This window comes from Balearica regulorum, chromosome 9, assembly GCF_011004875.1.
Source record: "Balearica regulorum gibbericeps isolate bBalReg1 chromosome 9, bBalReg1.pri, whole genome shotgun sequence".
Taxonomy (NCBI): Eukaryota; Metazoa; Chordata; class Aves; order Gruiformes; family Gruidae; genus Balearica; species Balearica regulorum.
Window position 1 is genome coordinate 8,714,944 of NC_046192.1, and position 23,802 is coordinate 8,738,745.

At 42.1% G+C, this 23,802-nt stretch overlaps 1 protein-coding gene across 1 annotated transcript in view; it reads right to left on the reverse strand.

Moving 5' to 3' along the window:
* The window catches only part of EPHA4 (EPH receptor A4), a 105,874-nt gene that overhangs the window by 27,459 nt on the left and 54,613 nt on the right, over positions 1-23,802 (reverse strand). The window contains exons 5-6 of the mRNA XM_075760988.1: positions 20,768-21,106; positions 120-244 (exon numbers count right to left, since the gene is read on the reverse strand). Coding sequence (XP_075617103.1) covers positions 120-244; positions 20,768-21,106 — 464 coding nt within the window. The remainder of the gene's footprint in view (positions 1-119; positions 245-20,767; positions 21,107-23,802) is intronic.

Genomic DNA, 23,802 nt, shown 5'->3' on the forward strand with positions numbered 1-23,802 from the left:
TGAATCTATTTGGTTTCAAATTATGGAATCCTATCTGGAAATAAACGACAATGGAATGAAGTAAAAAGCCCTCCCCAAACCCAAACAAAAATCCTTGTTTGTCGAGTTTTGAACACTACCTTTTCATAGTATTTGACTTCGTACTCCAGGATGACTCCATTTGGCCTGTCAGGTTCCAGCCAAGCCAAGGCAACGCTATGCCTTGTTATCTCTTTGGCCTGGATCAAAGCAATTGGGGACGGAGCTGCCAGAAGGAAAAAAAAATTACAAGCAATAATTTAGTTGTAATGAGGAACATATATTTTTAATCATAGCTTTCACAATATGAGCACTTTCAGAAACTGTGTTTTTCTTGGGGGGGATGGGTTTAGAAGCATTATCTTTCCTGTTTTCTGTAACACAATTGCATTTAATCCTCTCTAATAAATACAGTTTGTTCTTGGATTCTGGGCAATACTAGATAGGTGGGTTTTTAAGTAACAATACAGTTGTCTAAACACCATAAAGTTCATGATGCTCAGGTGCAAACTTCTGTAAGATGCCACGGTGCTAAAGGATTCTGCCTTCTTTTTGTCCCTTGTTAGGCACAGTGCATAGACTTGTACTTTTGTTTTGGTCCACAGTGATTCTCTTCTTCCATCTCCTAAAATTAACTGATGTTACTTCATTAGCCATTTGCTTTACAGGAACGATGAAATTCCCAAGGGACCAAGCCGATTTTCTCTAAAGCTAGGAAAATATTACCACTGAATTCAGTAAGACCAGAATAAAGCTGAATACACATGAATTTGGACCCTCCCACGAAAAGCAGGAAGCTTGTATTTCAAGAGCCTGACCCAATTTGTGCTTCCTAACTTGGCCTGCTTACGCCCGAGTCTGTGAGCAGTCCCTGGAGAATGGGGAAGCTCAGCGCCCAAGGGCCAGATTCTAGCTTTGATAGCTCCTTCCCAGCCAGAAGATATCAGAGATCGGTCCATTGTGTACCAAACTGGCATCATCTGACCCTGTTCCACATGCCGCTATATTGAGGTGATGAATAGAAAAAGCAAGATTACATTGCCAAGGGTAAGGGCTGCGCGATTTTTGGAAAAACTCTACCTAGCAACAAGCTAAACTCAAAGATCCTTTAAACTGTATCTGTGTGCAGTAATAAGGGCTGCAATGAAGAAGATAATGGAAAACATCTCATTGTGCACCCTCCACTTTCAATAGAGCCCCTGCTAATGCTGAAGTTCAGGTTTTTGACTGGCTGGAGGACAATGCACTCTCCCTTTGACTGTGATAGCAGCAGATTCATGGCTGCGCTGAGGGAACGGGTTTTCTGAAGATTTATGAACCTGGCTGCCCCTTCCTTGCTGTTGTGTTGCTGTGTGGTCGCGTCTCTAGCCAGCTGTTATCAAGCTCTTTTGATGCTGACAATAGTTGGTATAAATGGTGGAGTCTCCAGGGATAAAAAGGGACATTCATGAAATTTTTAATCTTATCTAACAAAGCTGTCCTGTATAACCAGAGATTAGAGGTCTTCCTAAATTGAATATATTTCTTCTTTTGTCCGCTGAAGCTGTATCCATGTTGCTCTTTTTTCCCCCCTTTTCCCTTTCTTTTTGTTTCTTTTTCTACCCTTAACTTTGGGTCGATGATCCACGAAAACATTAGAGAGTAAAAAGTATCCTTGAAAACTACCGAGAAAGACAAATAAATAAAACAGTCACAATAAATGAAAGGAAAATTGAATGTTGAAAGCCTCAAACCTACTTGACCATATCAGACAGTTCTGATGGAAGTGAAAATAACCAGTAGATGCCGCACAGTCACAAAAGGGTGTCTCCTCTTGATGTGAAACCATCAGGGAGCTGCTTCCCAATTCACTATTTGACAGTTTGGCATCTCTGTTAGAAATGCCTCCAGAACCTTTCTCTCATTTTCCTTGTCTGTCTCTCACATGCAAAGGCAAATACCGGATGACAGAGGAGACTATAAACACAGCCAGCAGGGAGGATCCAGGTGTGCTTCATCAAGTTACATCCCTGGCATGACTGAGAACCTGCTTAATAACCGGACAGTTCCTCAACAGAGAATCAGACTTTTTTCTCTTCCCCTCTGCAGTAAGAAATACTGCTCAGCTAATAAATCAGAAATCAGATTTCTTACTCTAAAACACACACACGCACGACATTACTGATAAACCAACCGGAAAGAAATCTGCTTAGTTAATCGCTGCCTCATGCAGGGCAGACAGGCAATTCTTTTTACTGAGAATCTGTCACTTATGCTGGTCTGACCCAAAGAATTGCAGAGAGAAAGTTCACTTTCTTTCCTTTATCCTCTTTTTAACCTTCTTGGTTTCCCATTTCATTTTTGCAGGTGTTTATATTGGAATTTAGTGAGTCCCTCAGTATTGGGCTGGTAAGTGCTGTATGAAAGCACAATTCTTCTCTGTTGTAAAATGGCTATTTGCAGCAGCAGAATATATATAAACTACCCCTTCTTGTGGAAGATGCTTAGCTTTATACAGTTTAAAAACTATTTTTTCATGTCTCTCAGAAATGGACAGCTGATCTTAGGCACTACACCCTCCTGGACAAAAGAACCTTTTCCTGGCCTCCAGGACACAAGAAGGACTTGTACCACCAATTCCTTTGCTACTCCATATGATTACAATTGTAAGAATGGCCCTAGTTATTCCTTCCTGTCCTTTATATGCAAATTCATCCTACTTAACTTGCAATCTATTCTTTTGTCCTGTATCCCACAGATGAGCAATTTGTTTCTGAGTTTTTTGTTTTGACTGTACATCCTGCCTCTCCATACGCTATACAAAAATCCTGAGTGCTGAAGTCCAACTACAGGCTGAAGCACCAGAATTGCAAGAGGCTGCCCAGGAGGTCTTTGACATCTTTGCAGCACCGACCCGTAATGGTCTATGCAATAGGATGGTGTTCCTCTGTGGACCTTGAGGAACTGGGCTCAGTAACCACTGTACAGGAGGTACTACAGCTATCCCACTGCACGGATAAAATCCGCCATTACCAATTCTCTCTTATTTCTGCAAATAGCCCTACAAATCAGGTTTATTTGTTTCCTTGTTTTCCAGGATTCACCAGCTGAGCTGAGCAGTCGAAAGACTGTGCTTCTAGAGGAACAACAGGTCCCGGTCTCCTTGGACATATATTACCAAAAGGGTGTAAGAGACCGGTCAGTGGAGTCCAGGATAAAGAGGACATCACCACTGCCAGCTCATCATGGCAACGCAGGCAGCAGTCACAGCCTTCTGGGTGAGTTTATGCAAAATATTTAAATCCTTTGCTCTTCTGCCTTTTGCCTTTAAATTGCCTCTTCGGGATGATGTAAAGATAAGCATGTAGCAGGCTGTAAACCGATGCTTTGATCATGAGCAGAATAAAAGACAGAATTTTCTCTTCTATGTGCGTGGGCTAACTGTTCATTATACACACACATTCCTACACAAAACATACTGAGGACAGCTTGATCAAAAAGAATAACGTACACAATTAAGATGTTCCCAATAAGATCACATAATACTTTTGGAAGAGTGGGAGATCACTGTTTCCTTCACTTTTTGCACATTCCTCCTCCCCACTCCCTGATATCTGGAAAGGAACACTAAGCAAAAACTTGTTTCTCAATCATCATTGCTTACAACAGCAAGTTTTCCTGTCACACATGCACAGATTGTACATACCAAGCACCAATTCTAGCAGAACAGCCCATTTCACAGGGAAGAATGACGAGATATTTTCATGTCTAAAAAGTGGTCCCCTTGAACAAAAGCACCAAGTGTAACTTTCCCTAGTTCAAAGCTCAGCAGTTCCTCTCCCTTAAAAACCCCACTCCCTACTGATGTGAATGTTGCAATTTTCTTTTATCTACTTCCTCAATAACCTGCCATTAAACACCTACTAGCAGTTTTATTACTGCGGTTCTGAGCTTGTGGCCTACAGAGAAAGAAAGAACTCAGATGTACTACAAAAACTTCACCCAAATGCCATAAAGCCATATCCCAAGGCTAATAAGTGCTGAATTATAACAGTTTTGAGGCACTTTAAAGGATGGCAGAAGCAGAGTGTCAGTTTTTCATTACTGGTTCAAATTAGGGAAGGGGAGTAGAGGAAAAAAACAGGAAATAAATGGATGCAATAAAGGCTCTGGCATGTAGGCATCCATGAGTGAAAACAGCCCTTTATAAAACTACAACACATGAGTACTCGGATATCAAAGATACACAATGCCCAGTGTTGTAGTGAAGATGCCTTAACCACAGCAGGGTTTACTTTCCACTCCCCATGATTTGAATTTAAATGGAACATGTTTACTCAAGGGGTCTTTCACTGATTGAAAAATATACCCACAGTTTGTACATTATCTCAGCTAAATTCAAATAACATATTTAAATTTAATTACTTGAAGCTTAGGGGTTTTCATGCTTTTCTTTTTTCCCTCAATTGCACACAACACCACTTATTTGTTCTTATCAATGGCTATGCGCTTTGTCAAGCATCAAAATTAAATGCTTGAAAGCACTAATGATGTTACTGTGATTAAGGGTTTTTACCTTCCAGGGTAGATACTAAAAGCCTGATCCATTATTAATTACTTAAAAAATTAAACAAAAAAATATTCCTGAGAATCTAACACCGAAGAAAATTCCTCTTAGAAATCAAAACAAAACAATAAAAGATCTTCTCCTACTGGGACAAAACACATTTAAGGGAACTTGGCATGTTTCAGGTTTTCTCTCTGAATATTTACCTTGTAATATTGTGGGTTTCTACATGGGATTTTGTAAATTATATTATCAAATAATCTCACAGCAGGAAAAGGACATACAATGCAAAGAATCAAATATGTTTTTAACAATTTCTAAAGGCAACATACTCCAGGCCAGATTCTGGTAATTTTATTCATGTAAGAGAGCAACTTACTCTACTAGCTGTCGCACTGACTTCAAATCAAGTGGAGGGAGAAGCATCCAGCCCTATTTAGTTAAATGTACCAGAATAAATTAAAAAGAAAGCAGTTCTGCTCTCTCCTAAAATGTTGGTGTTCAGTTCCACTTCCCCTTGGTCTCTTGGGCCTTTTACCCACTCCTCTCTCTTGTCCAGGCAGAAATGCTCCAGGCCCCTCACTTCTGAGGAACACCACCCCCCGTGCTCTGAGCACTCCTGGCAAATGGCTTTGCAAACAAAGGGGAATGCATTTTAGCATGACCAAATTTCCAAACATATGCACAGCATATGTATAAGCCATATATGTGCCTAAGGATAAGCACATGACAGGGTTTTGCATATGTGAACCTATGTGGACACATAGATTATATGTCTGTGCATGTCTGAAGAACTCAGCTAGAGTTTGGCATTCCCGTTCTTTGCTGCCAGTACGACAGCTACACCTTTCTCCTAGGGACCAGTAAGATTCTGTGGGCAGAATGTGCACTTTACAAACTAACCACATGAATCTTTTTCTTTTTTTTTCATTATTCCCTCTGTATAAGTGGAGCAAACATTTGTACTAGTGATGGTTGGGCCAGGTTAGGACTTGGACAAGGATCTAGAGGCCTGATTGCTCAACCGAGCGACTGGAAGCCTCCCAAGACATTCCCAAGTCCTCTGTCTTCCCACCGTCTGCCTCTCCCTCCCCCAGGAATGACGACTGGCAAGGAACACCTTCCAGCTTAGAAAGTGAGACATGCCAAGATTCAGGCCAGCATTTCCAAGCTTTAGCATTCAAAACAAAGACTTTAAATCTACGCCACTGGAGTAAAGCGCCCAAGGTTATCCACCCACACTTGAAAATCCTGGCCAACGTAATGTGAAGCAGTGTGACAGCTGAGCTTGGCCTCTTTCTCTCAATCCCTTCAATCAGCTGTAATACTTCTGAACTAAACTCTCCTCCATTACTAGAAATCATGCTGCTCAGGAAAAGCAACAGCTTGGCCACAGGGTGCTCTCGCAGGACACCTTCATCCCAAATAACACGTACGAGTGATCTTCCCTTTCTTTCTGCAACCCGGTCACTGCCAAGGAGCTCTGAGAAAAACAAGTGACGAGCTCTCCAATGTAGGGACCAGCTCACATCAGTTATGTTTGTAATGATGTGTTCGTAAAGGAAGGGGCTAGAAAATGAGATTTTAAAGACTGTTAACACGGCATTATTATGTTTTAAACATTTCCTCTGTTTTAAACTTTTCATTTCTTGCCTTTCCCAAAAGAACCTGTGCTGCAAATCTTGCCAAACCACAAAAGCTGGCTCTGACTTGCATCAAATCAAAAGCTTGAAGGAAAACCCAGGCTGTTAGCAGCAACAAATAGTAGTAGTTGAGGATTACTAGAGTGCTGTATTTTTACCAACCTACTCCAGCCTCAGTTCCTGGGGACATGCAGTAGCTGCTGAGGATCCGCAAAGAACCGGTGTATTTTCTGGGTTGCATGTTCAGTTTTGTGTCAGTTTTAGCGCAGACCACTTCAGCATACCAGAACTGCTGTAATTTAGATCAAACCAATTACTGGAGCTGAGGTCTGACCACAGTTCCCTGTGGTTTACATCAGGAACTGCAATGAGACGGGAGACAAAGAAGACTTTGCACACCCAGGAGATAGCTCGTTCTGGCTATTAATTTCTGAGCACCAGCTCTTGACAGCAATACATCATTTTCAGGTACTGGCCCTCCAATTCTGAAGGCCAAATCATGATGTCAGCTAATGCAATGCAAGTCTGGAGTAACTCCAAAGATCTGAATCTGCAACCTGCAATCCCAAAGATTGCCTTAAAGCAAAAGACTGTAGAATCTACATAGCATTTAGCAAGAGATCAGTATTACAACTCAAGCATGGGCTCTGTTTAGTCTGAGAACTGCTTGTTTTCTTTCTGCTAGCTTGCTAAGAAATCCTGTTGGCATGTTCTGACAAGGATAACTTAATAGTTGCCAACAGAAACATGGCAGAATACTGTGTATTTCCTGTATGTATGAATGCCAGTTTAAAACAAACAGGAAAACAAGTCTTTCAGTTGGAAGGCAATTTATAAAAATCTGTCTGAACATCACAACCACTTAAACCCAGCACCGAAACATTTCTAAATGCTTAAACTAGAATGATTAACACAAGAAGGGTGAACGTACTTAGCGCTGTGAATTGCTCTAAGAAACTCCAGACCTATAAGCAATTTGTTAAGATGGGGAATTAGTCAGCAGCTGTCTGACCTGAGCATGTTTGGAGCCGCTGGTCACAGAGCAGGTCACGTTGCAGTTACTCTTCCCTCTAGTTGAGGTTAGAAACTGACCCAATATAAACAACAATAAATTTTGTAGCCTAAAGAAGCCAACGCTGATGCTCCACTGCATTATAGTGGCTTGAGAGAAGCAGAGAAAATGAGCCATACAGCCTGGACAAAGAGAGATTGCTGTAACTCCCAGAGCCCTTCCTTTAGGGCCCAGACCAGCCACGCTGAAGAGGCGGGATCCCACGACCCGAATTTGGGTTGAGCACTTCTGGGAAGCACGTGCTGTAATCATCCGCTTACTTCCCAGACGCTGGTCCAGCAAGCACAGACCGCCAGAAACCACTGATGCTGGGACATAACGTATAGCGCCCCAGGGTACAGTGCCTCTGGAAGAACCAGAATGAGAAATTAGGGACCGTAACCTTTAGTTATTAAAACGGATAATAATGTTGGAAACAGAGCATTCCCCAACCGCTCCAAATGAGCGGTCTGGAGCAATCTGACCCACTTAGTGCCACCCCCTCAGGGCAGCTCTACCTCACACCCACTCCCTGCTGTTCCTCCTGGGAAGCCCAAGGTAGCCACCAGAGCTAATTCCTCCCCAGAAACAGCCTGTCCTTCACCTTTGTATTGCTGCACAGGAGGGGGGGTCTGCTGAGCCGACTTTTCAAAACAAACTCCTCCACTACCCCTCCAGTCCCTTCCACAATGAAATCAAAGCTACCCTCAAAGACACATCAGATGCCTCCAAACAATACCCCGTCTCATTCTCCAACCCCTTCCCTCAAGTCAAGCAACCATCCACCTTCTCCTCCTCCCCCTTTTCCCATTTGCCTCCCCATGGTCAGAGGAGTTAAGCTATTTCTGTGTACACTTCATAAGTCAACAGACAAGGGGAGTAGAGCTATTTTTAAATTGTACAGGACCAACAAAATAACCTACTGTATCTGTGCCCTACAGACCACTTCTTGCGTGCAGCTTTCCAACCACTTACAATAGTGTTTCAACAATCAATAAAACAATACCGAAAATATTGGCCCTGCTCTGTTAATATCCCAAAGGGGCACGCTTTTGTCTCACATTGCAAAGGATACCTCTCACCTGATGCCTCATGTTCCTATCTGTTAACAGAAAGACTCATCCCTGCGCCTTGGTCCTTATACTTAGCACCAAGCCACCTGAGCACACCGTTACCCAACAGCTACGGCGTAAAGCTTAATCCGCTGCGGGGTGAAGGCATGGTTTGGTACCCAAGGCAACACACCTTGTAAGGCTGTTGTCCTTGGTTCTCACACAGTTTCTGTTTGTTTACTTGAAACATGGATGTCTAGATGATATATATATGTGCTAAATAACTTCCTTTGTCACTTACTTTCAGCGTTATTAGATTTTGTAAAAAGAGCCTCTTAAAAGCCTTTTTCAAATCCAGACAAACAAAAGCTTCTGCCCTACTCACTTACATGCTTTGGAAATACTGAAGTATCTTCTAAACAAAAATAAATAAACGTTATGACTCATTTTGCAACATTTGCTATTTTAATAAATAGATTTGGCCACATTGTTTCATCCTGGCTTCTGAAATGCTACAGTAATAGCAGAGAGTTAGACTTTGCCATTTGGGTTTCTCAGATCAATCACCTAACATCAGAAATGGCAAGAATCTTGGAGGAAGAAAAGGTAATAAAATTATAAACATTTTACTTCAACTGTGATACACAGAACTGATAGGCTGCAACAGCAATTGCAGGCTGGGTCTCAAACATGCTCTCCTGAGCCTGTGGCACCCAAAAGAATCAAAACCCAGGACTCACCTGACAATAAAAATCACAATTCCCGTCTTAACACTTGAGAGTAATAAATCGTTTTGAAGTCACCAAAGTTAAGGAACTGCACCTTTATTTACTTTAAGCTCCATCACACAGAAGAGGCTGGTGCACAAGGTTTGCATTTACCTATTTACATTTCAGCTGAACAACCTATAAATTTTAATTATAGTTGATATTCTGAGCGGTCAGCTGGAACTCCGGTAAAGCACCTTCTGTACAAAGGTTAGATGGATTCGATACGATACGATCTCTGCCTCTGGGCTATTGAGAAACTCTCGAGATTGAATCAAGGTTTAGGTTTTCTGGGCTCACGTCGGTAGCACTTTGTGAAGGATGCTGGGCTGACAGCACTTGGAGATCCTCAGTTCCTCCAGGATGCTGCAAGACACCCTGCCATACTACCCCATCAACATTTCTCTTCTTTGGGGGAAAAAAGATACTCTGCTTTTGGAAAAGTGCCACGGAGAATTGGACTGCAGTACACCAAACTCTCACGCTTGGAGCTCTTCTACCCGGTCCTCTCACTGGAACTGAATTAAGCCCCCTTTCCTTCATCCCCAACGGGCAGATTTCTTCAGGAAATTAAAAATCATAAATAGACCCAATGAGAGAGAAAATTATATTCTACACCCAGTGTTGCTGCAAAAAGCAAAGCTACCTGAAGTTTGCTGTTTAAAAAAAAAAAAAAAAAAAAGAAGGAAAAAAAAAGTGATGAGGGACAAACTGGGGAAGAGTCTTAAGGTTCCTGAAACACATAAACCTTAAAATTAAAGTCTTAGTTCATGATGTCAGTAACTGATTACATCATAGGTGGCACATAATTAAACTTATAAAGGGGTTTCATTATTTTGGTTTTATGTCGGACGCTGAAAACTAGTGCATTATTCATGTAAAATTGTGTCAATTAGAAAAACCCCAAATGGAATAAGCAATTAAATATTAAAGGTGGCTGCCTCAGTGGAAAACAGTCAGAAAGATAATTGGTAAAGTTTCCTGTGCAATGCAGGTGCCATTACAAAGTCTGAACAATTTCAATTCTAAATAAATAAATGAATAAAAAATTTAAAAATCAACCTCACGAGGTTATGAAGATTTGGAGTTGTACAAAGAAATCAGCCATGTTTATTTCCTTGAGCAGTACTGAGCTTTGGTCTGGCCAAATAAAAGCCCGTGAAAACAATAATCCCAAATTAGCTCAGCAATTGCATAAACGGGTCTGTATTCCGAGCCAGGAGCTTCACTTTCAGTCCCCGATTCAGAGCCGACAGGAGGACACTGAGAGCCCACCCCGACTCCTGATGAGCATCTCTGCGGCAGGTCTCTGCGCCCCTCCAAGGCCAGGGCCCCAAAGGGGCTGGAACTGAGCAGGGCACACGATGGGGACTGCAAGGAAAAATAAAACCTTCATTCTAAACCTGCAATTCAATAATACGCGTGCTTCTTACAACAGCATGCAAAGCATTTTTCAACATTATGTCTCTCCTCCTTGTAAGGTTCATAGTTTTGGTTTTAGTTCAATTTTGTCATCCACAGGTCCAAAAATTTGATTACCTTCTCATTTGATCCAGATCAAGCCGGTAACTTCCATTTAAGGATCAGTCAGACTGAAAATAAGCTAGGAAACTACTGTGCTACAGAGCCCCTCTAACCAGCGATGTTCACAGCTTGTTGGTATAACAAATATAAATAAAAATAGTCTCTGATTAAAGAAAAATGCCACATCTGCAGTGGTGCACAAGAAGCCTCCCTTTGATCCCAGCACACTCTCTTCGAATCAGTTCTTCCCAGTACTCGCATAATTGCGGTTTTAACGGTCAGCACAGGCAGCAGTGAAAGCAAACGGCTGAATCGCTCTTGGAAAGGCACCGCTGGGTCTGCACATCTGAAGTACGATGGAGAGCCCACAAATCTCTGCCGCTCCTACAGGACTCCCCTTGGCCGCCCTGTCCCAGACTGCCCGGGGAGCTTGAAAAACAAGGGATTTAACACTCAGCCACTTCCATATTCCAGGCACTTTCTCTCTTATTTATGTGCATGCACAATATCCTGATAAACCAGAAGGGAGGCTGCAGTCATTCCATCTGTATTCCCTTTTATGCTAAGAAAGATAAATTGAGGCTGATTCAGAGGACAGATTTAAAGAACGCACTATGTTATCGAGACAAGCGCAATCTTCCCAGGGAGCCGTTGCAATGGGCTGTCTTGAGATCATGCCTTTGTTTGTTTGCTAAAATAAATGGACACCATACAAAACTCAATTCATATTTGAGACATCTCTTCCAACCCACTATACCTTCCTACCTTGCTTAGCCAAAATGGTCTCATTCTATTATTTATTGATGGGACCATTTAATGACACATAGAAAATTAAAAATAATAAAAAGCTAATTTAAAACTTCAGTGCTTTCCTTTTGGTTTTCAGTAATCTATGGAACTGAAAGACATTTTTATCCAAAGCACATTACAGTTTAAGGGTTTTTCTGTCCGTAATAATCCATGGATACTTTCAATGGATTTTAATACAGACAAAACGAAAGGGATTTTATGGAACAGTAAAAGTATTTAATAAAAAAAAAATCAGAATCAGTCAATCATTTTTTTAAGACTAGGAGATAGAATTCAGTAGCAGGGATAAAAATCCTAATAAATTCTGCAGGAACAGTTCAGAAGGCTGAGACAAAAGTTGTCATTTCCTTTTAAATTATCAGTAGGACTTTTCCATACGGGATGGTTTGAAATACAAACTACCAGAGAAATAAAATACAAACTACCAGAGAAATAAAATACAAATGCTTGAGCTTCCTACATATCTCTAGACTGTATTTAAAATAAATAAATAAATCCAAACCCGCAATGAACTTTTGTTATTATCAGTTTAAAAAAATCACAACTTTCAGAAACCCTGAATCCGTTCTTGGAGCGCGCTACTAAGAGCTGTGGGACTCTGGTTCTTGAATTTAGTAATGAAGGCAGATTACCTTAATCTAAGGAGACGCCATGAAATCCTTCAAGTAGATGCAGATAGAGGCTACGCGTTTGCCTGCTTTGTTTGGGAGGGGAAGCCCACTGGAGCCCTGCCATAATAATAAAGCGCTCCCTGCACGCCAGTTCACACGTGGGGCTAAATCTGAAGTGACATTTCTCAATGAAAGGAGCCGTATTCACTCGCGTGCTCAGCATTTTGATGTCCACCAAAATCTGGCAAACGTGATTATAGAGATCCGGCAGGCATGCCACAGCTCTATTTAGTCCTCATGGTTCAACGCAATGCTACACAAAAAATAAATAAAAAAATAACAGGCTGCCTTGGGATGGCATTCTGGGAGTATGATTTCATGCATATGGATGGACTCAACACATGTTTTGCAACTCCTCATACAAGGACGGAATATCTGAACCAAAGGGGGCTGCGTTACCCACCCTCGTGGGGTCAGTTCAGCATCCTGTCCTCCAAACTATGAGCCAATGCAGAAACGTTGGGATTCAGGGACTAGCGATGTTTATTTGTGCTACTCTGCATGGCATTTTAATTAGTAACTGTGCGGATTTAAAACCTTTGAATGGACACACAGGGGCAGTTGTGCAGCCTTGCTTTTGTGTTCCCACTCTCTCAAAAAAATCCTGTTTGAGGACATCAGCAGGGGGTTAATGGAAGCTTTGATAAAGTTCTCCGAAGCCTTTTATTGTTGCTCAACTACAGACCGGACTCTGCTGTCTCCCTGGCTGCTTTCCAATTAATTTAGTCAGCTGCAAAAACAACTAGAAAATTTAGAAGCCCATCTAAATATTTGGTAGCCACAAACATTCTTCCCCTTCCATATGAAAGTATTTCCGTGCCAACATTTAAGGGAAGCGCTCAGACCGGACGGCAAGCTTCACGAATGTGAAATGTCAGTACACTGCCAGCGAAAGGAAACGCGCAGTTAAATAGTCCAGAGCAAAGAAAAGCTGCGGGACCGTATCTTCCTCTCTGCCAGTTTGGTACCTATTCATCTGTACCAACATCACTGAAACCAGAACTTGATCAGATTTGATGCCTCCTAAAAGTAAATTTATATAATTTAAATATGGTCAACTCTACCCAGTCCTGAAATTAAATGGTTTTTTCCCCAGGAGGATATGTAACTAACTTCCATTTTCCATAGCAAACCATGAGATCTTTTTAAAAATGTGACCAAATTTTTATTTAAATGCTGCAATTACACTATCTGACATGCAACTTGTCTAAGCTGTTCACTGAACCCTGAAGCTGGTTATTTACTAAGGATCTTTAGAAAGCACTACTTTATTTTTTTTTTTTTTCCTTCCGACCAAGACTTGTATCCTCCACCTTGAATACAAATTCATGGAAATGGGTGGTGCAGATGGCTTTGCCAGCAAGCAGGCAGTTGTTATTTTAATTATTATTTCTTTGTGGAAAGCTGTAGTTACCTTAAAATAATAATTTAATCCCTCCCAACAACAGTTTTCCCGGTTTTGTTTTTAAGACAGGAGCACGTATGCTTATAACTACACATTTATTACAGACCATCAGTTAAAACCTGTGCAAGACCATAGAGCTGTTAATAAGAAACTCCCACTTGCATCTGCCTGCTTGGAGAAGCTCCTTACTCAGACACATTATCTTACACACGTATTTAAACATTCAGTAGAAGACATCTGAAGCAGTCAACACATGACATCTTTGAGGCTTTGAGGAATCTCATGCTAAACACTGAAATTTGCCAATCCAGAAGTATTCCTAAGTGCTTCCATGCAATTTCCAAATTTCTTGTGCTGGGATCACTTATCTTCTTTGTGGATCTCCCACTGCGTTTATATTTGAAAGGTCTGTGGTTTCCCAAAACACATTACTGGGTTTGCTTCAGAAGTCCTTGCGGTAACTCCCTTCGATGTAAATCTTCAGATGGCAAAAGCCAAAACACAACTCCCTCGGAGAGCCAGAGCGAGGGAAGAACAGGGCAGGTCCTTGTCCTGCACAAACTGGCAGGTCACCTCACCAATTACGGCGGGTGAAACCCTACCACAGCTGACAACTTGTCCCAACTCTTCTGCTTGAAAATGTGTGTACGGGGGCGGGGGGGGGGGGGGGGGGGGGGGGGGGCGAGATTGCTGCTTATGTCTAGCAGATAAATGTGAAGCCTTAGAAACCACACTGGTTTCGATTCAAAACGAGAAAGTTGCATACAATTAGCCTCGAATTCTGCAAGATGCTGCAACAAATCACTCGGAGTGTCACGCTCACGGATCACCCCTTTTTCAAGTCCCTGCTTACTAGTTTTGAATCTCTTTCCCTATTGAATTCACGCTTGACACAGCTCCATCTGAGGAACAAGGAGACTGCTGATCCATCATCCTTGGTACAAACACCTTTAAAGCAAAATAAAAACACGCCTCTGCAACTCCCCTTTTCCATTTCCCTGACATTTTGCAGAAAAAAAGAATGCAGCATCTAGAAGTATCACACACCCCCCCATGCTCTGGACATCTGGCACGTATCCAGATGTTTGCCAAGAGATTATTTTCAATCAGGATTGGGGGGAACTGGGCGGCCAGGGCGCTGTGACTGTTAATACACACCCAGCTACGTGCATGAGTTTCCTCCCGGGTTTGTGTGCCTGTAAAAGGACTCCTGGAACAGGCTATTTGTATCCTTTGGCTGCAGGGAACAAGTAACTGGAAAGGGTGGGACTATGCTAGTAGCAAGTACTTTGAAAAAAATAAAAAAAAAATTTAAAAAAAACTGAATCGACTCCTGGATGTCTGGGAAAGCTACAGCCAGGTACTGCTGTGCCCAGCACGTGGAGTGCCAGCCTGCCGCCTGGGCAGAGACAGGGACTCACCCACCTTCACAGCTCCCAGGCTGGGCTGTCCAACTTGCTGCAAACCTCAACACTTTCCAGCTAGTCCAAAACACTCGCCTAGTAACAGCCTGTCCCAGCACCTTAATCCTGCCCTCCGCAACACCCTAAATCTCACCAGCACCACCCCGTCCTCGCACACCCAAGCGAGCCAGGTGGGCAGCTGGACTGGAAAACCCACCAGCTGTGCGGGAGCTGACCTGCCTGAGCCTCCCCGTATCCTCAGCAGGCACCAGGGAAGGTGAAGTCAGAACAGAAAATGAGTTATTTTGCCAGCCTACGCTATTTTAGAGGGTCTGTGAAACTCTGACAGAACTGTATAATGAATCCTGTCTTCAAGTTCACAGAGCTCCTTCCCCGGCTATTTGGAGATGACATCTTCCTTGGGGTTATACGGCCCTTCAAAATTATGTTTCAACACAACAACAAACAGCTCATCACCAGGACTGCATTAAAAAAAAAAAAAAAAAGATTTTTTTTGCAAGATCTGAGCATAAAACTATAGTACTCTGAACAACTACAGCCATTGCTATTTTTGAAAGCAAAATTAACTTCTTCTACCACCTATCAATGAGATTCTCAATAGGCATATAAATATCACCACATACAATATCAAAAAATGTTATGTTCCCTCTCAGTGAACAGAAATCATTTACTGTTATTTCTACTGAAACCAGGAATATACTCGAAGAACATGATGGAGTTTAGAGGATCAGATTATCGATCGATCTTCAGAGTATCTGTTAATTTTATTTTCCAGTAGTAGTTTTAGGGTGTTCATGCAGTCACCTAAAGAAAGCTTGGCAACTGAAATCTGCTTAACAGTGTCTTTTGATGTTTCACTACCAAGCAATTCTTTATAGAAGTTATAAATATCCAGGAAAGTAGCACATTAAAAAGAAAATACTGAAAACCTTAGGTTTCCTGGCCTTGGCATGTTTTGCTTTTGATCTGCCTGAGCAACTATTACTTTGTCGATATGAGGAGTGTACGCTGACCAAGGGCAATGCATGTCCATGAATTTTTACTGACTGCAAATTTAGCTCTGCACAGGCTAAAGCACCCTGGCAGAATGTAAGACCTTATATGCATTTTCTGCGCTGTTCTGTACAACACGTGAGGAATGCTAATCAGCATTTGAAAGGAAACGTGGGCTTTCAAAGATGACCCAACAAAATGCAAAATGGGAATGTATATTCCCCTACCAAAAAGTCCAGTAGAACTTGTGAGTCATCTGGAAGCAAGTAACTCCCACTTCTCCCCCTCTTCTTTCTAACTTAAAATACAAGCATCCTCAAGGGATCGGCATATCTTTTGGATTTTTTTTCCTTTTAGTAATGGAATTAAGAACAGAAACAACAAACAAACCTAAAGGCTAAATAAACCTGAGTAACAGTTGACATCTTCCTTCCCTGCACTGACTGTCAGTATTTCGGGTTCATCACAACTGCAATCTGTCCCAGAAGAATACTCGATTCACGTGGGTCTTCTCGGCAGCGCTCAAGTCCTGGTGGCACCGTGACCCATTTTAGTTCCTGCCTGGAAATGGATAGTGAACGACTGCAGGGCTCTGAGTGACGGTGAGGGACCGGGGAGGCATGCAGAACAGGGGGGGAAGGACTGCAGCACCGCCAGCCACACCGCTCTGCCTCCGAGATGAAGCGGCTTTGAGACAGGCGAACAGACAGCTAGACAGCCAAGGTGTGGGGGATCGCAGAGACAAAGGAGCCAGAGAGAGGAGTGAGAAAAGAAAGAGCGAAAAATGGGACAGAGTGCCTGAGATATTCATAAGAAAGATCAGCTCTTGATCCTGAGCACAGGCAGCTTGAAAACATCCAGCCTGATGCAATAGGAGAAAGAGTAAGTTTATTTATTTATACTGTATTTTCATCCTAATTGGCACATCCTGCCTCCACCTAGCTGTGCTGGTCCACTTAAGGAAATGCTGAGCCCAAGGTAACCTAACAAGGTAACAAATCACCAGGCAGTCTGTTTATTCAGAAATATCAACTGTTTTAACTCCACAAGCAAAGGAGCAAGGAAGGCGCTCATCCCTCATAAAATACAAACAAAGAGAAGGGAACAAAACAAGCATCATAATGAGTTTGGATTTTAAATCTCATTTAGAGCTTGTGTAGGCTCTCTCCCCATCACTGCTCCCCTGCCTTATGAACGCCTTTAGCAGCCGTGCAAAACCTTGTCCTTGCGGCGCTGCCCCCTCGGACATGAACCTGACTGTCAGGTTGGACCTAAACAGCTGTAATCTTTAATAAAAATATAAACTGTTCAGCACCTCTTCAAAAAAACAAAAGCTTCCTGCTTGCTGTGAACAAGGTCTCTTTATTGTGAGATTTACTTTTCATTTTGAACAGCTTCGCAGCATTATCCTTAGCGGGGGAAAAAGAGCCGGGAGATTTCTGAGCTATTCAGTGAACTGCCTGGTAGGGTCTCTCCTTGAAATTAGCTTCTCCTAGCAGCATCGCAGGAGAATTGCTGGTTTGCATCTCTTCCACAAGTCATTTCATGTTTTTAAAGGATGGACAGAGTGCTGATTTCATTTGATCAAAACCAGAAAGCCACAGAAGTCACCACTGCTGGTGGAGACCCTTAATATCAGCATTTCCCTATAATCATTGTGCTAAGGGCGCTGGCTCCAAATTTCAACGGCTCAGTGATTCATTCTTTGCTTTTTTAATTTCTTTTTAATCTTATATGGGAAAAGAGTGACAGTTCCCATCTCAAAAAATAATAACAATTATTATACTAAACATGTAGAATAGTGAGCTGAATTTACTGTTCAAAATTCTTAAAATGTCCCAATATTGAAGTTTCACTAGAAGACAGAAATTTTTACTTGGTTCAAAGCCTGAAATTTAGCTTCTATCTTAAAAAAAAAAAAAAAAAAAGCTATAAAACCCAGGACCTTTTCAAAGGAAGCAGGAAAAATACTTTTTCAAATGCTTTTTGATCCTACTTTAAATGGCAAAAGCTTATTTTCATTTAAATATTTTTCTACTGAAAAGAGTTTCTAAACAAAGGGGGAAGTAAACTGCCTCATTTCATTATCTCCAGGAATAAAACGGTAAAAGCAAACAAAAACCACCTGTGCCTTTTAACTGCACCTTTTATGTCACTGCAACACACTTCTTCAATTTTGTGCTGAATATACCAGTGGCTGATTTCTCATTGCTTTCTGTCCATCTCCAAATGCATACCTTGCTGACACCAATGCAAGCAAACACACAAATATTCGGATTTCTGATTCTGACATCTAAAACTGTGTTCTAAAATTTCTGTATATTTTTTTCAGATTATACTGTTGCAATTTGGAAGCTCAATTTGAGACTGCTGTTAAGAGGGAGAATTTCCTGGTCCCTTGCATACGTATCATCCCTACTGAATTTAACTCAAAGATGCACGTCCTGCAAACAATTCCAGCAAATTCCTCAGAATACAACTCAAAAGCACTGGTCCTATCTAAAGAACCAGGGTAACGAGATTTTTTCCTATCAAATGTTGGAAAGCACAAGCACAGATAGCAAAAACAGTAAAGTCGTTTCCAGATTTTCATTGTTGGTAATTTCATTTTTATTAGCAAAACAGGAAAGAGTGTTATTAAAGGAGGAGCTTGGCTCTAATATGAATTTAGACATTTCTGTAAAGAAACCAAGGTAGCTTTACATTACTGTAAGAAAGGTGCAAGATCAAAACCAAGCCTGTGGCAGTGCTCTAGCGTGACATGATTCCTTTATAATGAAATATAGTGAAAGAAAATGAGTGGCACAAGAATTTTAATGCACCCCAGACACACATTTACAATGATTAAACAGATCAGTACTTGTAAAACCCAAGGGTCCAACTTTACAAACCTTTACTCAAGCAAACAGTTTCACTGAAATCAATGGGATTATTTGCATATGTAAGGACTATTTATCTCAGTTGAGATCTGTAGGTTTAGGACACACATTTCTATTTAGATCTTCTATGCAGCAGAATACACAAAGTCGTATGAAGAACGGGATGGAGTTAATTTTCATTTGTACCAGTACAGTTTTCTCCGGCCCTCTGAAGCATTTGATAGACTGGGCATGTTTCATAATTGGAAATGTTGGCAAAAATACAAATTTCCTGATGTGAAGAACTGCTACTCACGGATAATAAACAAAATCAATTCTTATTTGCATATTCAATCAGATTTTGGTTTGCATATTAAAGCATAAGATGGTGGAATTTTCACACGGTAGATGGATCCCACTCACTTATTCATGCATATATGCATCCACTAATCCTTACACATGCCAAAATCAGCCAGAAATACTCTCTTTGCTAGGCATTCATAGCACAAAAACACTGTCCCTGCTGCTGTTCTCAACCTTCTCTTTTCGTATAACGTATGACAGCATTCTCCTGCAGCTTTCTCCCAAGACTCGGTAATAGTCCCTGTTCTCTATTAGTCGTCTTTTCACTAGGCAAAGTGATGGTTTGAATTTTTGAATCATAATTTCAAAGAGATGCTGTCAACTGTATGTGTAAAGAACAAAAAACACCGGACCAGATTTTCAAAGGAGCTTCAGCGTGGACTTGACAATTTTGCTTGTAACTGTCACTGCAAAATTGAATGTCTCTCTCATTGTTAATATTGAAGTGCAGTGGACCACAGCTAAAATTTGTAGATTTAGACTTTGCATACCTATTGTTCATGCATCTACTGGGAGACAGAATTCAGAATATTTATATAGTCCAGTACTATCAAAATATAAAATATTAATATTGCCCCATACACCATAAGTCTAACGATAAACGATAACCCTGTAAGCTATGCTCTAAGGTGCTGAATGCCTGCAACATCTGCGGGACTTGAAGGCAATCAGCGCTGTGAGCGATTAGATAACAGGTTTGATGGTCCTGTAGCCAGTCTGACAGCCTAGATATCTAATTTGCATATAGAAGTGTCATATTCAACTGTATATAATTTTGTGCATTAAATTAAAAATTCAACTGGAACCCTGTGCTTAAAACCCTAGCTAGCTGCAAACAAGAAATGTTTTCATGTAATTAAAGAAAAAAAAAAATCACACGAATGATCATGAAAAGTAAACTGCAATCTGCTGCAGCAGCCTTTACGATGTCAAGCACAGGGGACTGAAAAAAGTAGAACTGCCTAGGGTATCTGAAATAATCAGTTATAAACAGAAATGGTCTTTCACTCTCCCACATGAGTGAAAAGCAAAAATCAGCCAGCATGAAGATGAAAGCTCCTATAGAATTTCTAAAGTAATGCCAGCTCTGATCAATTGAAATATTGTTAGCAGCAGGTTAAGGAGGTATTTATTTAACAACAGGACAGAATCTAATTGACTTTGCAGGAGAGGAGAGAGAGCAGGCAGGCAAACGAGCATCAATTCATTCTTCTTTTTGAATCTTACACAGCCCTTTTTGGAAGGGGGCAGAAGCACAACCCAGCGGTGCCCCGAGTGCGTATTTTGCCCTCTGCAAACACCAAGGGTACGTTCGTGTCCACGTGCAGTGTCTCCCCAACAAAGGGCCGAACCGCTGGCGGCCCTGGCACTGTTGTCCCGGGCAGCTGGGCTGTTCTGCAGAATGCCTCCCAGTGTCCTCCCAGCCTGCTGCACAGCAGAGCTCTGCTCCCAGCTAAACGAGTCAAATCCTCTGTTTTTCTAGCTCTAACTATCCATATAAATAACCAGAAAATAAGGGTTTGACCCAGTTATGCATCTTAGGGCTCCTTGCATTCGTTTGCTAATGCTAAATGTAATGGAAATCACAGCTTTCCTAAAAAACAGGCAGAAGAGAGAAGAGAATTTGTGTTTAGGTTCCTACCTGCTTGGTTAGTTGTCACAGTGACTGACACAGCTTGGTCCTGGGTGGGATTTTGCTTGGACACTCCATTCACCGCCCAGACTTCAAAGGTGTAGTTAGTGTGTGCCAGGAGGTCAGTAATGGAGACTTTGGTGGTTTTCAAGCCGTTCTGCTGAGGGCTGAAGTGCACGCCGCTGCCACAGGAGCGGCAGCGGCCGAGGTCGCCAGCCCCACACCTCTTGCATACCACATTGTAGGAGATGTCTTCCCGACCACCTTTGTTCTGGGGGGGGCTCCACTCCAAGTTCACCGATGTTTCGTTGACATTGGAAATCAGGTTCTGGGGAGCAGACGGAGGGCCTAGAAAGAAAAAGTCCACGTGTTTTTAGTAACTGGAAAAACCTTATGTAGTATCTTCAGACGTAGTGTCCTGGATGATACTGAGCATGTGCAACTCCCAGTTAAGTCAAGAACAGTGGAGATCACACAGAATTTTACCTCTCTGTGTTCTTAGTGAAGGTGAAAAATTAACTGGTGGGTCAAACTCTGATCTCTTTGTCTGAAGAATTAACAGTATTTTCCTGATCTAAATGAGCCTGAAAGCCCAGTATTGCATTGAACAAGTGTGGGTTTTTTTCACTTTCAGTATTTATACTCATTATGAAAAACTTAAAATTGACGTTTTACATTCATTTTTCCATGATGTCCTGAGCAAAGCATCAAATACACAAACTCCTGCTTCACCTGAGACTTTCAAACCTACAGGCAGACTCTCACTGAAAGTGCTGATCTGCCGATATTTTTTTTCTTAAGAATAGCAGTGCAGTATTTTCCAGAGAAGTTGATGTCAGATCACATTCAGTGAACACTGAAGCCCATCAAGCAGGGACCTGGACATGACACTTTGGGATGCAGGAAGGAGATTCAGGTAGAAAGCCAGACACAGAACTAAGGCTTTGAAGGACAGAAAATAAAGGTTACAACAGGGGAGTGCTGGAGAACGTGGAAGAATTGGGGAGGAAAATACGGTGAGCAACTGAAAGAAGAGCTGATAGAAGAAAACTGGTCAGGAACAAGAGACCATACAGAAAGCTTGGAAATAAGGCTGAATCAGAGACACAAGGTCAGCTCTTGCACCACAGGGACAGGAGGTTTTAAAACCTGTAAACACGCTGCCAAGCAGTTCCCAGCCGGTTCCAGCATGGGAACTATGGGACTGGGGACCGAGCCGAAGGCAGGCTGGGGAGGACCTCCCTGGGCAGGAGAGGGGCAGAGCACCGGGAAGGGGCGGCAGGAGCGGAGCCAACCCGCAGGAGGCAGCTCCCCCCGGCACCTTCAGCAACCCACTGGGACCGCAAGGGTCGGTTCTGCCCGACCGGGCAAGCGGCCTCCAGCAGTGCCCTGCCTTGCTCTGTAACCAGTGCACAGGCAGAAATCTTATTTATATGCTTAAATCCCCACAGGCCCCAAACCTATAAGCACATTGAAAACAGAGAAGAGCTAATCCTGTGACTCTTAATCCCATTTCAATACAGTTGAGGTGAGACACACTTTCTGTACCCTTATATTCAAAAAAGGATGATTCAGAGCAACTCCATGAAACAGATGCATATTTTATACATCACAAAAAGCTCCACTGATCATTGGAAGGCAGCCTATCCTGGGGTAGAGCATGAGGGTGCTCTGACTACACACGCAGGACTTTGGGTCAGGACATAACCTAAATACTGTATCAAACAGAAATGAAACAGTGAGAACAAAACTTGTAAAATGTAATGATCCAAATGGGAATACAATAAAAATACCAGTCCTTAGTAATTATGCATAGTTAGAGTTTTAAATACAAAAATTCTTACCAGAAAAATACTAGAAATAATTTTGTAGAAAGTCACAAATTCAATTTTTATTCTAAACACAGGCAGCCATCAAGGTAAGATGGGAACCTAATACATTATGGTGAAATTCTGCTGAAATTACAAAGTGACTCAAGTGTAGCAGCGAAGAGGTTAAGCCGTTAAGAGGTGACTAGGGTGAAGATTAATTCTGGCTGCCTCAATTCATCAGGTGCATCTAAAAGGAAGCTGGAGACCTGAGCACACTGAGGAGGACAAGGTTTTGAGGGCTGCATCACGTCCTTGGGTCTGTTCTTGAAGCCGCCAGGATGTAACACATGTTCAACAGGAGACAGGACTTTTATTTTAGGAGAGACAGGTAGGTTAAAAAAGAAAAAAAAAAGTCTTAAATTACATAGAGGTCAAATGTATCTACTTATCTTCAGTACCTAAATGAAAGGCCTCTGCTGCAAGAGTAGCTGAGCCAGGATTGTTTCGCTGTGTTCACTTCAGAAATACAAAATTAATATATTCATTTTTAAAAGAGGGAAATCCTCCCTTCCTGCCAAACCTTTGAAACAGCCTCCGAGTTAATCGGGGCTGACAGGTGGAATTACTGCAAGGAGAAGAGAGAGCCCGCGCCAGCCCCTGCGATGGGGAGCCCTCCTGCCTGCTGCACCACTGGGCTCCCATTCATGACTTTTATTTATATGCTGGCAGCATTTAGGATTCCTAAGCACAAAAACCTTTTACTCAAAGATCAGTTACCAAACACAGTAAGAGATGCTTTCTGTTCCAAAAATGCTTAGAAACTAGGAGAGAAAGAAAAAGGAAAGAAATGGTTTTTAATCTCTGTTCACCACATGGAAACTGAGGTAGAGAGAGATGTGGTGAGACAACAAGGGCACACAACATGTGCCTCGCACATCTGGGCATCAGTCACAACTCTCCCAAGTCTCTGCCCAGTGCCTCTGCCCCATAACCAGCTCTCCCTCCCCCAAAAGCTGGGTTTGCCAGCTCCCCTGGGCAGGAGACAGCGCTCTCTGCTTAGCCTGCGAATACACGAGCCTCCTTTTCAAAACTACGCTCCGAGTGCAATGAGGTGGAAGACACTCCTGAAATCATCAACTCAAGCGGCAGCGCCGGAACTGCTGAGCAGGATCTGATCTAAACCCCATCTACCCCAAAACTCCCCGAACCGCCTCACACCAGGGCTCTCTCTGC